This window comes from Ursus americanus, chromosome 18 (assembly GCF_024610735.1).
Source record: "Ursus americanus isolate L20-20 chromosome 18, mUrsAme1.1.p, whole genome shotgun sequence".
NCBI lineage: Eukaryota > Metazoa > Chordata > Mammalia > Carnivora > Ursidae > Ursus > Ursus americanus.
This window is the reverse complement of record NC_142144.1, coordinates 36363220-36380221: the sequence shown is the minus strand read 5'-3', so window position 1 is coordinate 36380221 and position 17002 is coordinate 36363220. Positions and strand designations below refer to the sequence as shown.

General features: G+C 43.3%; 1 protein-coding gene across 2 annotated transcripts in view; it reads right to left on the bottom strand.

The window, feature by feature from the left end:
• Positions 1 to 16777, bottom strand: part of DCAF12 (DDB1 and CUL4 associated factor 12) — a 32857-nt gene extending 16080 nt beyond the window's left edge. The window contains exons 1-2 of one of the 2 annotated variants that reach the window (XM_045780379.2): positions 16191 to 16777; positions 14678 to 14932 (exon numbers count right to left, since the gene is read on the bottom strand). In XM_045780379.2, coding sequence (XP_045636335.1) covers positions 14678 to 14932; positions 16191 to 16268 — 333 coding nt within the window. In that variant the 5' untranslated portion in view covers positions 16269 to 16777. The remainder of the gene's footprint in view (positions 1 to 14677; positions 14933 to 16190) is intronic. The other variant, XM_045780378.2, reaches the window with a different exon arrangement.
• Positions 16778 to 17002: the final 225 nt, after the last annotated feature.

Here is a 17002-nt window from a genome sequence, read left to right as displayed (position 1 = left end):
CATCTAGGTGTGTTTGATGTAAGCCCTGGTCTCCAGATAAGAGAACTATCCAGAGATGGCCTCCTGGCTCAGGGAGAACCAGTCCAGAGTCTATACTGGACTGATCAAATTCTCTTAGGAATGTGAAACTGGCTTGGTGGTACTAGACCAAACTGGATGGACGGCTAATTTCTACCAAAGCCAGTCTCCAGAGAGAAGGAAACAGAATAGAGACAGCATGAGCATCCTTAGCTTCTAATGGTTTTCTAAGACCTAGTTCTGTTTCATTCTGAGATCCAGAGATACTTCCTGCTCTTGGAGTTAGCAAACTATCCCTTCCAATAAACATGAGTGGGTTTCTTACTCTTTTAGAGCAAATAATCTCTATACAACACAGCCACTCAAATGTTTAATGAAGCAAAATTAACTGCCCACTTACACCTTGGTGGTTTTGTGGGACAATGCATCTATAACATGTTACTTTCTAGACTAATGATTCCCAAACTGATTATCACAATAACTTGGGGGAATTTTCTTTCTTAGAAAAACTATAAAACAAAAACAATTCCCAGGCCCTACCCTAAAACTCCTCCAATTAGAAATTTCTGACTTTGGGGCCTGTAAAACTGACCTTTTTCCCAAGATCTCCAGGCCAGTTAAGTCGGATGACTGCCCAGGTTTAACAATCACTAAACCCTTGCTATTCAAAAGAGCACTGAGAAACTTGTTAGAACCCAAGAATTTCAGGCCCCGCCCTAGACCTATTAAATCAGAATCTGGAGTTTCCCGAGATCTCCAGGTACACTGAAGCTTGAGAAACACTGATGTAGAGAGAATCTGCTCTGTATACTAAGAGGAATGAATGAATCTGATAAGATACAAGAGTAAACCGACCGGCAATCTGGAAAGATCCAAGTTTCTCCTATGAAATCTGAGGGTTGGCTAAAGCTTATTTTAGTCCACTGTGTTAGGCCATTCCTTTGCCTTTTTTTTTTTTTTTTTTTGGCCATTCCTGTCTTAAAACAGGGCTCCATTTCTGCCATCCAGAAAAGATGTGAAGATAAGGTTTCATCTATTCATGTCCAAGAAAGTGTTGAGTTCAACCTCTCCAGTTTTAGGACTGGGAGAAATCTAGATTTGAATTTCACATTTGTTATCTATTAGCTGTGCGATCTTAGGCAAGTCAGTTAACCTTTTTGAATCCTGTTTCTTATCTATAAAACTAGAATAATATCTGCCTCTAGGGTCGCTAAGAGATCTAATAAAACATAAAGCATCTAGCACAGGGCTCAGCACAGAATTGGTGCTGAACAAGTAACAGTTAATAGTAATACATTATTCCAATGTTTGTTCAGTTTTGTATGGTGTAGTTTCATCTACTCTTGATGAAAAACATTTGACACAAGGAAAATGAAAAAGCTGGCAACATTTGGGTCTCCAGAGGGCCCAAGACACCAGGAGTTTACCCCAACCTCACTCTTGCAGAGGAATGACAAAGCACCATGTGTAGGACAGAACCTTTTTGCTTTTTCAAAGGAAGGGAAAGGGATGTGAATGAGCTGCCACAGAATATCTCCCCAAGCTCTCTGACAAGGGACCAAGGCTTCATGCAGCTTCTGTAACAAATCCCAGAATGGGGCTGTTCTACATTAACCTACTGGGATCCCTGCCAGGAACTAGCAGCATGGCAAGGTAAGTTTGAGTCTTAATGGCTCCCTGCAGCCTACATTCTAGAATAGATGGGAAAAAAATAAAGCAAAGTCCTTACAATCAGGAAGCTTATAAGACTAGAGTACATCTCTGAATGTATGTATAGTGTATGTAGGGTACACGCAAAATGTGTACACATAGAAAGATCAAGGTAGCTTAATAAAATGGAGGGGCTCACAAAGTTACTTAAATTCCAAAGTGTTTTAGCTCCAGCCTAATGAAGAAAGTAAATCCACATAGGTCACACAGACAACAAGGTAAATTATACTGGGGCATCTGGGTGGCTCAGATGGTTAAGCTTCTGCCTTTGGTCCTGATCTCCCAGTCCTGGGATCGAGCCCCATGTCAAGCCCCATGGTGAGCTCCATGTGGGGCTCCTGGCTCAGGGGGAATCTGCTTCTTCCTCTGCCTCTCCCCACTGCTCATGCTCTGTCTCTCTCAAATGAATAAATAAAATATTTGAAAAGAAAAATAACAATAAGCACTTACTAAAAAAAAAAAAAAACAGATAAATTATTCTAAGCCCGACAGGAAAAGGCAAGTGGACAGCCTAAGTCTCCTGAAAGTTGGGTAAAGGGAAGACAACTGAAACTGAAGCAGAAGAATCCATTCCCTATCCCAAACCTAGAAGATGGGTAAGAGCAAAGAAGAAAGTCAAGATGAAGAAAACAATAGAAAATGGTCAGACAGTATGTATCAAAAATTAAACAGTGTAAACCCTACAATTTTCAATTTTAGGAACTTAAGCTAAGGAAATAATGATGGATGAACAGTTTTAACTAGAGTGCATTAATTTTGGGGCACCAGGCTGGCTCAGTCAGGTGGAGCATGCGACTCTTGATCTTGGGATTTTGAGTTTGAGCCCCACAGTGGACACACTGGGTGTAGAGATTCCTTTAAAAAAATGTTTAAAAAAAAAATAAAATGAAGGGGTACCTGGGTAGCTCCGTTGGTTACGCATCTGCCTTTGGCTCAGGTCATGATCCCAGGGTCCTGGGATCAAGCCGCACATCAGACTCCCTGCTGAGCAGGGAGCCTGCTTCTCCCTCTCCCTCTGCCCCCTGGTTCGCGCTTTCTCTCTCTCTCTCACAGTGTCAAATAAATAAATAAATAAATAAATAAATAAATAAATAAATAAAATCTTAAAAAAAAAAAAAGAGTATTTATTTTTTATTCACTTACTTAGAGAGAGAGGAAGAGGGAAAGGAAAGAGGGAGAGACAGAATCTTAAGCAGTTTCCATGCCAGTGCAGAGCCTGACACAGGGCTCAATCTCACAACCCTGAGATCATGACCTGAGCCTAAATCAAGAGTTGGACGCTTGAGGGGTGCCTGGGTGGCTCAGTTGTTGGGTGTCTGCCTTCAGCTCAGGGCGTGGTCCTGGAGTCCTGGGATCGGCCCAGCGTCGGGCTCCTCCACTGGGAGCCTGCTTCTCCCTCTCCCACTCCCCCTACTTGTGTTCCCTCTCTCACTGGCTATCTCTATCTCTGTCAAATGTATAAAAAAAATCTTTAAAAAAAAAAAAAAAAGAGTTGGACTCTTGGGACGCCTAGGGGGCTCAGTCGGTTAAGCAGCTGCCTTCAGCTCAGGTCATGTTCCCAAGGTCTTGGGATCGAGTCCCGCATGGGGCTCCTTGCGAGCCTTCTTCTCCCTCTGCCTGCCCCTCCCCCTGCTTGTGCATGCTCTCTCCCTCTCTGACAATAAACAAAATCTTAAAAAAAAAAAAAAGAGTTGGACGCCTAACCAACCAAGTCACACAGTGCACCTAAAATAAATTTTTAAATAGTGAAACACCACAATATAACCACATAATAGACTATTATAGAGCTTTTAAGAATGGGGTGCTCAGGGGTGCCTGGCTGCCTCCAGTGGAAGAACATGTGATTCTTGATCTCCAGGTAGTAAGTTTGAGCCCCACACTGGGTGAGATTAGTTAATAAAAGCTTAAAAGAAAAAAAAAAAAAGAATGGGGCGCCTGGGTGGCTCAGTTAAAACATGTGACTCTTGATCTTGGGGTCATGAGTTTAAGCCCCTTGCTGGGGGTACAGTTTACTTGAAAAAAAAATGGAGTAGAGGTATTTATTAACCTGGAAAGCTGTTCATGCTATGGTATTAAATGAATAAGCTTTTTATTTTATTTTTTAAAGGTTTTATTTATTAATTTGACAGAGAGATAGCCAGCGAGAGAGGGAACACAAGCAGGGGGATTGGGAGAGGAAGAAGCAGGCTCCCAGCGGTGGAGCCTGACGTGGGGTCAATTCCGGAACGCCGGGATCACGCCCTGAGCCGAAGGCAGACGCCTAAAGACTGCGCCACCCAGGCGCCCCCGAATAAGCTTTTTAAAAAAGATTTTATTTTTAAATAATCTCCACAACCAACATGGGGTTTGAACTCATAACCCTGAGATCAAGAGTTACATGCTCTACTGACGGAGCCTCCAGATGCCCCCAATAAATTGATTTCTAATCCCTGATTCTGGAGGGCTCTGTTAAAAATGAAATTAAGTCCTGAGGCACCTAGCTGACTCAGTTGGTAGAGCATGCGACTATTGATCTAGGAGTTGTGAGTTCAAGCTCCATGTTGGGCATAGAGCCTACTAAAAAAAATAAAAATAAATTTAAAAAACCCATAAAAATAAGTCTCAAAGTCACTTTTAGCACAACACCTAAGATTCTGCCTAGTACCCACCCCAAAGTCAACAAGTAAAGAGCCTCTGACAGCATACCACAGAGGTTTACCTACTTGAAGTACCTTGACAAACATTTGGTTAAAAAAACTCCTCTTAAAACTACAAAATCAGAACCCAACTGAGTATTGCTTTCATATAATTAGAAAATCTGTGTCCTCCTTCCAAGTGGTACCATCCAATCAGAAAAAATAGAAGGGCACGGGGACCCTGGGTAGCTCAGTCAGTTGAGTGTCTGACTCGATCTCAGCTCAGATCTTGATCTCAGGGTTGAGTTCAAGTCCTGTGATGGGCTCCACGCCCAGCTTAAAAAAATAAATGAATAGGGGCGCCTGGTGGCTCAATTGGTTAAGTGTCTGCCTTTGGCTCAGGTCATGATCCCAGGGTCCTGGGATCGAGTCCCACATCGGGCTCCTTGCTTAGCAGGGAGCCTGCTTCTCCCTCTGCCTTTCACTCCCCATGCTTGTGTGCTTGCTTGCTCTAACGAATAAATAAAATCTTTAAAAAAAAAAAATAAATGAATAAAAATTAAAAAAAAAGAAAAATAGAAGGGTAAATAAAAGAACTGACCTACTGTCTTATTTTACACAAGTCCTCACTTCTTTCTGTGGAAGACAGAAATTGATTTCTGTAGCACTCAAAGATGCGAATATTTATGTACAGATTACTCAGAAGAAAACAATTTCTATACAAGACATTCTCAGCTTTTTCTTCCCCTACAGCATTTTTAGGTATAAAGCCATCTACTCAGAATTAGCAGCAAGTCTTACTTATCTCTAAGCCACAAATTACTGGAGAACAGAGATTATAGTCACATATTAATTACTTATCTGGTATATTAAGAAATTATAAGCTTTCAATAATAACAGTATTAAAACAATGATAATACTATATAATCCTTTTTCTTTCACTTTTATTTCCTGAGCATTATAGCACAAAGACTTAAGGACAATATGGTTGTGTACTTGCCCACTGAGAAGAAAGATCTCTCTCTGTTATTTTGAGCTCCAAAAAACTCCTTGTGTGACTCAGAAAGGAAACTCCTTTTGTTATATATCCTACCAGTGTATTTTATTCCCTCTCCCCAAAGGAGGTATATAATACATAACTGTGTTAAATCTTTGTCAGCAGACAAGCAATGAATGGTAACTGAGCAAGGCCATTTCCGCCACTGTTTTAGGCCAAGAAAAAACAAGAGTCATTCAGCTGAAGTAACATTTAAAGAAAAAACAAGTTTGGGGTGCGTGGGTGGCTCAGTCGGTTAAGCATCTGCCTTCGGCTCAGGTCATGATCCCAGGGTCCTGGGATGGAGTTCCGTGTCCGACTCACTGCTCAGTGGGGAGTTTGCTTCCCCCTCTGCCCCTCACTCCACTCATGTTCTCTCTTCCTCTGTCTCAAATAAATAAATAAAAATAAAATCTTAAAAAAAAAGTTTATTAACAATATTTAATCAACAATAGAAGTAAAAAAAGCAAGACAGAGCACTCAGAATCCTCTTTTAAACAAAAAATTTTTTAAAGATTTTATTTATTTGTGAGAGAGAGAGCGAGCGAGCACAAGCAGGAGTAGTGCCACAGGCAGAGGGAGAAGCAGGCTCCCCGCTGAGTAGGGAGCCCAAGGAGGGGCTCAGTCCCAGGACCCTGGGATCGTGACCTGAAGAAATGGCAGACGCCCAGCCAACTGAGTCACCCAGGTGTCCCTTTTTTAAATTTTTATTAAGTTATCTCTATGCCCAATATGGGTCTTTAACTCATGATCCCGAGAATCAAGTGTCACACGCTCCACCGACTGAGACAGCCAGGTGCCCCCTCTCTCTTTTCAAATCTGTTTTTTCATTTGTCCAGTTCCTGTTTACTCCTTAACCACATGCATGCATAAATGTGTGTAGCTATAATAAGCACAGATAGAATTTTGTATCTTGGGGTGCCTGACTGGGTCAGTCAGAGGAGCGTGCAACTCTTGATCTCGAGGCTGTGAGTTCCAGCCCTATACTGGGTGTAGAGATTACTAAAATAAATTAAAAAAAAAAAAAAAAGAATTTTATGCCTTGTTACACTTATCAAATACTTTGTGTGTTTGGCCTCCTTGGTGGCTCAGTTGGTTAAGTGGCTGCCTTCAGACCAGGTCATGATCCCAGGGTTCTGGAATCAAGCCATACCTCAGGTTCCCTGCTCACTGGGGAGTCTGCCTCTCCTTCTCCCTCTGCCTGCCCCCAGCCCCAAGCTCTCTCGCTTGCTCTCTCAAAGAAATACAATAATTTTTCATTTTTTTAAAAAAGATTTTATTTATTCATTTGAGAAAGCATGGGGGGGCCCAGGGGAACGCGGAGGGGCAGAGGGAGAGGGAGAAGCAGACTCTCTGCTCAACAGGGACACAGGGCTGGATCCTGGGACCAGGAGATCATGACCTGAGCTGAAGGCTGCCGTTTAACTATGGGAGTCACCCAGGTGCCCCAAAAAATGAAATCTTAAAAAAAAAAAAGCTTTGTGTGCGATTAGTATTCATAATTATGTTAATTTCTGCATAATATCATGCAGATATGATTTACCATAAAATACTCAAGTATTCTCCTTTTATTAGTATTTTTTGTTTAAGATTCAATTTATTTATTTCAGAGAGTGTGTGTGGGCAGGAGCAGGGGGAGGGGCAGAAGGAGAGGAAGAGGGAGAAGTAGACTCCCCGCTGAGCAGGGAGTCCATACAGGGTTTGATCCCAGGACCCCAGGATCATGACCTGAGCTGAAGGCAGATGCTGAGCCACCCAGGCATCCCTCCTTTTGTTAGTGTTTAGATAAAATAGCTTCCAATGACTATCTTGTTAAAAAAGACTTCTCTTGGGGCGCCTGAGTGGCTCAGTTGATTAAGCGTCTGCCTTCGGCTCAGGTCATGATCCCAGAGTCCTGGGATGGAGTTCGGTGGGAGCCTGCTTCTCCCTCTGCCTCTGCCTCCCTCTCTCTCTCTGTCTCTCATGAATAAATAAATAAAATCTTGAAGAAAAAAAAAAAGATTTCTCTTCCTTTGGATAAATTCCCTAGTCTGAAAATATTAGGTCAAAGGGTATAATACTTTTAGGCTCTTCATTCAACAAGTAATATGTACCAGATTTTTGAAATATAATACCAAATTACTGTCAATAAAGGGTTTTAGTGGCAATGTATATATGTACCTGTTCCACTACATCCTTATCACTAGATATTATAATTTGTACACAGTAAATGTTTTGCTTTTATCTGTATTCTTTCTATAATGAAATATAATTTCTTAATTGTACTTTGTTATATAATTATATAATAATAGTATATGATAAATATATTTTTTTTTATTTGAGAGAGAGCGAGTGGATGAGCGGGGATGGAAGGGCAGAGGGAAAGGGAGAAGCAGACTCCCTGCTGAGCAGGGAGCCCGACATGGGGCTCGATCCCAGAACTCCAAGATCATGACCTGAGCCAAAGGCAGACACAACTGACTGAGCCCCCAGAAGCCCCTAGATGAATTATTTAAACGTGTTTAAGCTACTTGGGATGTGACTGGCATACAGAAAGAAGCCATTTATAGGATACAGCAATGTTCACTATTTACCTTAAGCATACCTGAGTCTGGCCAGAAATACACCTAAAATCTAGAATCATCAAATCACCACCACGATTAATTACATCAACAATTTACTAAATACAACTTTTTTTTTTTAAGATTTTATTTATTTATTTATTTGACACAGAGAGAGAGACAGCCAGCGAGAGAGGGAACACAAGCAGGGGGAGTGGGAGAGGAAGAAGCAGGCTCCCAGCGGAGGAGCCTGATATGGGGCTCGATCCCAGGACTCTGGGATCACGCCCTGAGCCGAAGGCAGACACTTAATGACTGAGCCACCCAGGCGCCCCAACTAAATACAACTTTTACACACTGTGCTAACCAACGTTTTATTTAATTCTGTTTATGACTCTGCTGGGCAGGTACTACTCTCTCTCCATTTATTTTAAAGGTGGGAGAAGAAAGGCTTAGGAGAAGGTACCTGGGGCTTGTCTATAAGCAGAACGTTAATAAGAAATGGGGCTCAGAATCAACATAGCAATTCTATCATTTCTACATCTAAAATCTTCCTCTTCAAGAGTCAAATATTCTGAGGTGTGCCTGGGTGGCTCAGTCCATTAAGCATCTGCCTTCAGCTCAGGTCATGATCTCTGGGTGCTAGAATTGAGTCCCACGTCAGGCTCCCTGCTCAACACGGAGTCTGCTTCTCTCTCTCCCTCTGTCCTCCTTCCTGCTCATTCTTTCTCTCAAATAAATAAACAAAATCTTTTTTAAAAATAAAGTAAGAGAGTCAAATATTCTGAAAATAACATAAGACTAATTCTGGGATAAATCTGCACATTTCTTACTAGGCAGAGAATAATCAGGTCATTTGAAAAATGGCTAATTTGGGCACCTGGGTGGCTCAGTCGGTTAAGCGTCTGCCTTCCGCTCAGATCACGATCCCCGGGTCCTGGGATTGAGTCCCACATCAGGCTCCCTGCTCCGCGGGGAGTTGGCTTCTCCTTCTCCCTCTGCCTGCAGCTCTCCCTGCTTGTGCGTGCATGCTCTCTCTCTCAAATAAATAAAATCTTTAAAAAAAAATAAAAATAAAAGGGTATAATCCCTTTGGGGAATAAAATAGTAAAATGAAGAAGCATGAATTAAAGATCTGGTCAGAGCAAAACTCCCACACTTCACCATATTTTGTTTTCCCGTGTATCAGACTGGATTTCATATTCTGCTTTTATCATTCATATGGAAACTCAGGGACAACATTACAGCTATTTCCTCAACCCTGATGTCTACCATTTCTCCCCACACCCAATATCAGGCTCCTCAAAGTTCTCCTTCCTCCCATCTGACTGCAAATCGCAGCCCAAACTCATTTTGTCTGCTTCATTTTTTTAATTTTTTTTTAAATTTTTTTTTAAAGGTTTCATTTATTTATTCGACAGAGATAGAGACAGCCAGCGAGAGAGGGAACATAAGCAGGGGGAGTGGGAGAGGAAGAAGCAGGCTCATAGCAGAGGAGCCTGATGTGGGGCTCGATCCCATAACGCTGGGATCACGCCCTGAGCCGAAGGCAGACGCTTCAACCGCTGTGCCACCCAGGCGCCCCTGCTTCATTTTTTTTAAACTTTATTTTTAAGTAATCTCTATACCCAATGTGGGGCTCAAACTTACAACCCTGATATCAAGACTCATATGCTCTACCAACTGGGCCAGCCTGGCATCCCTTTTCTGCTTCATTATAATCCACCAACTCTATCTGTGAAGTCAGCAGTATACCCCTGCCCATCACTCTGGGAAATGGTGAGAAAAAAGAAAGCAGCCCTGACATCTAGGAGTTAACCTAGTACTCTCAGCTAGGCTTTGGTGTCTTGGTGAAAATAATTTAACAGGAAATTTTCCTGTGAAAATCCCATTTCTTTAAGCATTCCCCCCAAATCGCCCTTTTAAGTTCTTTCTAACACCCTCTTACTGGGAGGTCCCATGGTTCCCTTTGGTGTAGGTTCTCTGGAGCTGCAATAAGCAGTTGTATCTACTATACTAAGTTCTTGATAGTCTTTGGCTGAAGGGCATTAGTAAATGAGAAATAAGAATCTATAATTATGGGCGCCTGGGTAGCGCAGTCGTTAAAGCGTCTGCCTTCGGCTCAGGGCGTGATCCTGGCGATCGGGGATCGAGTCCCACATCAGGCTCTTCCGCTATGAGCCTGCTTCTTCCTCTCCCACTCCCCCTGCTGTGTTCCCTCTCTCGCTGGCTGTCTCTCTGTCACATAAATAAATAAAATCTTAAAAAAAAAAAAAAAAAAAAGAATCTATAATTATATACCTCATACTCTACATATATTACCACTCTATCACCATCTTTCTCTTCAAATTGCCCCCTCTCAAAATATTCCCTTTCCTTCTCTTTTTTAAAAATTATATTTATTTTGGGGCGCCTGGGTGGCACAGCGGTTAAGCGTCTGCCTTCGGCTCAGGACGTGATCCCGGCGTTACGGGATCGAGCCCCACGTCAGGCTCCTCCACTATGAGCCTGCTTCTTCCTCTCCCACTCCCCCTGCTTGTGTTCCCTCTCTCGCTGGCTGTCTCTATCTCTGTCAAATAAATAAATAAAATCTTAAAATATATATATATTTATTTTAAGTAATCTCTACACCCAATGTGGGGCTTAAACTTAACGACCCTGAGATCAAGAGTCACATGCTCTTCTGACTGAGCCAGCCGGGTGCCCCAAAATATCCCCTCCTAGTTCTCTGACGTTCTTACTCCAAGGTTCTATCTTTAGGTACCCTTTCAATATCAATGGTTCTTACCCATTTTTGGCTCACAGTACTCCCTTTGAAAATGTAATGAGAACTATGGACTGCTCCCCATACCACAACCCCCTCATTGTGCCCAGAAAATACTCATGTAATGAAATTTTTGCAATTTTAGGGAAGGTTTATGGAACTTAAGAGTGTCTTCTTTACCCTCTCCCCCATGGTAGTACACTAATTTCAATAATCCCTTATATATAGATGACTATTCCCAAACCACTAACTTCAATCTTTACCCCCACTTAAATTTCAACTAAGTGAAAGCAGAAAATTAAACTCATTTTCTTTTCAAATCTGTTCAATACTCCTTCCTCTTGCCATCTTTCCGGTTACCCAGGTTTTCAAGACATCAGTATCAATTTTAACTTAATCCTCTGCATTACATCTGAGCATATCACCATCTACAGATTGTATACCTCTTAAAATGTATTAAAATTTTTTTTTAAGTAGGCTCTATGCCCAACATGGGGCTCAAACTCACAACCTCGAGATCAAGAGTCGCATGCTCCACCAACTGAGCCAGCCAGGCGCCTCTCTCAAAATATATTCTCTATGTCTTCTCCTCTCTCTCCCTGCACTATCTTGCTTTTGGCCCTTATTACCTCATTTATACTATAGCACTAGCATCCTGTAACTGCTTTCCCTAAAGCACTACTCCAAAACTGCGTCACTCCCTGCTTAAAATCCCTGGGTCTTGTCTCTCCATTCCCCACCAAATAAAATCTTAGCTTGACACTCAATGGCTTCCATAATTTGATCCTAAAGAGCCTTTCCAACGTTAATCTCCCAATTCTCTTCCAGATACCTAAAGCTCTTGTCACACCAGATCCTAAATAATCTTCATAAGTGGTTGATACTTCCCCCATAAAAATCCAGATTCCCAGTTTCTCTTTAAAAAAAAAAAAGAGAAAGAAAGAAAGAAAGAAAGAAAGAAAGAAAGAAAGAAAGAAAGAAAGAAAAAGAAAGAAAGAAAAGGAAAGGAAAATTAACAATAGGCTCAATAGGCTCAAATTCTTGCATGGCAACAACGGCCTGGAGCCAAGAATACCTTCTCTGGCTCTTTGCAGTCCCCACAACTTACTGTCTTGTGCTTGGCAAGCTTCTCTTATTTAGTTTTTCTGTCCAGCTCTGTAGACAATCTGACTTTGTAACCCTAGAACAGGGAAATATACCTACCCATCCTGGTTTCCAGGCCCATGTTCCAATTAAGGCTATTACCCCTTTTTCTTTTATTAATTTAGTAAAATATAACCATACAAACATTATTAATGATTAAAACATACGCTGGACATTTTCACAGTCCTTCTTGTGCTTACTGGGCCCAGAAAATTCAAAGGTTGAATGACTGCTCCTAGTTTAAGTGTTAGCCCACAGCAGAGGGCAATTCTCACCTCAGGTATCAAGCTACAGAAAGGTTTACAAAATATATCTGCTGCCTTTTTTTTCAAAAAGAATGATCTAATGCCTCAGCAGAGGTTTCAATACTATTGCCACAAGCTAGTTAACTTGAAAATAACCTGGCTTTTTTTTTTTTTTTTTTTAAGATTGTATTTATAGAGAGAGAGCACAGAGAGGGAGAGGGAGAAGCAAACTCCCTGCTGAGCAGAGAGCCCAACAGGGGCCTCGATCCCAGGGCCCAGAGATCATGACCTGAGCCAAAGGAAGACACGCAACTTAGCCACCCAGGAGCCCCATAACCTGGCTTTTTTAGCATTTGTGTACCTTCAGTTAAATGCTGATGAATACCAATAGCATCCAAGACAAAAACAGCTTCTGAGCTGCAGGTACATTAATTAACAGGCTATTTTAGGATATAAATGGTTGTGGTATACTTTTCCGACTTAATACATTAAAATTGCTTCATTGATAGCAAAATTTCAATACATCGAAACTTCATTTATTACTGACACTTCATTACTACTGACATTCTTCCCCCCAAATCTTCACATACTATCCAAAGACAATTCTAATTGTTTAATTTTCCTTTCTTTCAAACTGAGGGAAGTCCCAGGGAATGCAAAGAACGTTGGAAAAAGCTTTGCATTCATTATCACCACTACTATTTTTGCATAAGGAAGATATTGTTAACTTCAAGTATTTCCCGAGAAGTGCACAGCCACCTTCTCAGCTCTGGATATTACTACTCCCACGTTACAGATGGGGGAAAAAGGCGCAGATAAGGGAATCATTTGTCAAACCTCACAAAGTTCAAAGAGCAGCATTCCTGGTTCCCTGCTTTGGTTCTGGAAGCTAAACAAATAACAAAACAAATTATAAAGAAAACAGGCCCTTATGTAAACATGTTAGGTTATGAGGAAACAGGATGACAGAAAGAGGTAGGTATTAAGAGTACATTAAATTATTACTTAACATTATGCAAACTTTTGAAATAGGGCCAATAAAGTCAAGAAGAAGGAGACTATCATTAACTTAGTTTATAATTCAACAACATTTGCCGGGCAAAACACTATAATGGTATATATGGAGAGTGGAATGAATTTCTCCAAATGGGAGACTCTTCTTCTACTCCAAATGACAATAATGACAGTTCTCGTAAACCAGAGTGGTTGCCTGAGAGACTAGGAAAAGGAAGTTTTGTTGAGGCTTGCCACCACTATTCAGTTTCGAAAGGCTTCTGTATGACAAGTAGCAACCTTCAACAGAAGAGGAAATGCCAGCTGGGCCCCAACCACCACGATGATTATTTCCTTAAAACTCATGTTTAAATCTTTGCCTATCTCCTTTATAAAAAAACACTTCTAGTACTTATGACACTCTTGATCTACAGCAACCTTCCCTCTTTCAGTTAATCCAAGACGTGTTTCCGTTTAAGGTGAATTTACCATCACGACATGTCTATTGTCTGTTCACCCAGGGTGAGCTGAAAAATGGAAAGAGGAGTTGGGGCTCTATCCTATCTCTTCTCATGCTTCATTTGGAATTGTTTCCCACCTGCAGGCCCTGCCTCTTGCTATTCCTCTGACATCATATTTGTGTCCCTCCGTTCCAATCATATCTGCAATATCCAATCCTGGATTGACATATTTTATCTATGCCTTTAATTGTGCTTATTATATAGCTGATAAATTTTTCCCTTCATCCACTTATAGCTATTTTCTAATTCATTCTGTGTAAAAACACTCTCCTCATGTAATACTTAATTTTTCTCTCTTTTGAATCCTTTTCAGGAGGCTACTTTGCAAAGAACCTGAAATATACCACCAAGCACACATTCTTTGCCCTTTCTTAAAGGAAATCTTTAATTCTACTTTAAATTCTACTTCCTAAAAAAGAATGTTCGGGAAAAAAAAAAAAAAGGTTTGCTTTATTCCTCTCCTGAACCAAGTGATACTTTTTTTTTTTTAAGATTTATCTTAGCACGCACACGCAAGTGGGAGGGGCCGAGGGAAAGAGAGACAAATCTCAAGCAGACTCCATGCTGAGGCCAACACCAGGCTCAATCTCATGATTCTGAGATCATGACCTGAGTCAAAACCAAGAGTCGGACGCTTAACCAACTGCGCCACCCAGGCACGCTCCAAGTGCTACTTAAAATATTTTTATATATGCCCTTAGCTTAGTAGATAAGACCTAGGTTTCCACTTTTATGTATCCTGACTGATGCCCTGAGCATCATTCTTTCCTAAGTCTTTCCTCTAAGGTCTCTGACTTAAGCAACATAAAAAGGTGAGGCCAAAAAGTTCTAAAAGCAGTGGAACAGCTGTATGGCCAGAGGCCTAAAGAAACAGTCCTCTGAAGATTTATCAGGAAAAGGAGGAAATGGGAAAAGGGACAGAAAGAGAGGAAGAAGTTAACAACAGATAGGGAGGGAATGGAAAGCAGAGTGAGGCAATCTCCTCCCAAAAGAAACTGATGGAGAAAATGAGCAGTGAGAGGTTCTAGAGCATGTGCAGCCAAAATGTATCCAGGCCCTAAGATAAGGTTCACTTAACTCCCAGACACTTACCGTGTTGCATTTTGTGCCACACACCACTTGCCTATGATTCAGCCACTGAGATGCAAACACTTTATTAAGGGTCCCAAGGTGAAACTCTCTCTCCTTCAGGAGACTGGGAAGTTGCTGTGCTGCATAGCCATGCAACACTCGAGTATAGCTGGTTTCATTCTGAAGCCTGACTTCTCGATTCTTCAGGTAGTACACTAAGGATCTCTTCACTGGGGGGAGTCTTTTCCTTTTGTGAAGTGAGTGATCCCAGCCAAACTGTGGAAAGCAACATTAGAAATTAGGGCTTTGGTTCGGCTCAGGGCGTGATCCCGGCGTTGTGGGATCGAGCCCCACGTCAGGCTCCTCTGCTGTGGGCCTGCTTCTCCCTCTCCCACTCCCCCTGCTTGTGTTCCCTCTCTCGCTGGCTGTCTCTATCTCTGTCAAATAAATAAATAAAATCTTTAAAAAAAAAAAAAAAGAAAGAAATTAGGGCTTTGGCTACCTTTCTTCAGAATAAATCAAAGAAATCACCAAGAACTCATCCTGCAATTTACGTACAACAGAAATACAAGTACAAGAGAATAGGAATCTCAATATAGAAAGTCCAGTTTAACTCTTCCAACACTGAGAAGATGCTGCTCATAGTCAAACTTACCTACAAGAAACAAGGACTGAAAGACAAGGGAAAGGAAGCAGAAAAGAGGTCAAAAGGTTTACTAGCCCTGTTAGGGGTGAAGGATTCAGAGCCCCTAAAGTTATCCTTGATAGGGAAGGGAATGAGGGACCAAATTATTACCATGCCGAACTGGGCTGCATCTCTACCCAGGACCCTTCTTCCTCTCCAGTCTGTACTCCCCGTGGAGCATGGAGAGAGCAGCTGGGGCCAGCCTGGGGTTCCAGGACTTCCAGGGATGCGCTATCAGGGCGACCCCCTGTCACCAGGCCCACACTCCAGGCGGTTAAAGAATTGGAAAAATCACACACTAACGGGGTAGGAGGCACGGGAAATCTGAGTCCGAATAGGCGTTCAACAAGGGCGTTATAGGGATGATACCTGAGAACTGCTGTTTTTTATATGGGTCCTAAGGGCCAAAAAAGCCCACCTCAGGGCTTTAAGTATCCAGACGGAAACTCCTTCCCATATAAAGGACGCAATCATCTCCCCTTCCCGGGGCCCAGGAAGAGGGACTTCACTCTCCCTCCCAGTATCTTCTGGGAGGTTTTCTGATTCCCCTCGTCGGTTTTCCTTCCTCCAAAGCCAAGATTCTAGTTTCCCCTCAAGCCCCATTACCAGCTGCTGGGCTTCCGCGGAATATGTCCCGTTTCCAAGTTTCCCTTTAGCTCCTCATTCCTCCGGCCTTTCTGATCTCCTATGAACTCCTGAGGGCCCGTCCCTGTCCCAAAAGCCTGGGGTTCCGCTCTTGCCCCACCTCTGCCTACAGACCTCGGTCTCCGGTTCCGGTTCCCTGACCTTAGAACCTATCCCCCTCTGGGTGCCTCGGAGATATAAGGGTCCAGGCCTCTCAACCCTCACCTGCGGGCACTGAGCGTCGCTCCCAGCTCCTGGCGAGGCGGGCGCTTTCCGCTTCCTGCTAACTGCTTTCCGGGCCATAGTGGGCAGCGCCGCAGCGGCCCCGCAGCCACATGGGGCGGGGGTAGCGAGGGTTAGCAAGACGGCGGGTCATAAACTGGGCCCCGGGGCCACGCACTTTTGTGCGCCTGGCCCGGAAAATGGCCCGGACCCGAGAAGACAAGCACAGGGAAAGGAGGGAGGGAGGACTGGGGCCGGGAAAGGGAAAGGGAAGGGGCAGGGGCAGGGGAGGAAGGAACGAGACCAACGAGTCTGAAAGGACGGCGAGCGGCTAGAACCAAAACACCCCCTCCCCCTCGCCCGCGCTCCGTCACCCTTGCGCAGCCGCACTTCGCAGCATGTCGCCACGGCGATGCTGCCGGGCCTTTAGGGGTGGGGTTTAGGGCCTGCAAGTGGAGAGTCCGCGGCGGTTGTTTTGCTGCCGCCCGCGCATTTCCAACGGTCGTCAGACGGCCGCTGGAGGTGGAAGACCTGGGGTCAGAGGACTGTGCGTTCTGGCGGCCGACCTCGGACCCCCGCCCGCCCATCCGCAAGTACCCGGAAGTGAGGACGACTATCCTCGCTCCGCGTAGGAATACCGCCCAGCACACGCCTTTACCCGGCAGCGGCCACTGGTTATCTCTTATTGAGCGCCGCACTTTCCCCGAACCTATCACAAACGGAGCCCTGCCACCAAGGGCTGGACTCTGTGTCAGGAGGCAGGACCTCCTTCCTTCACCCTCGCAAGGTGTTGTCCGGCTCAGAATCCACGCCCG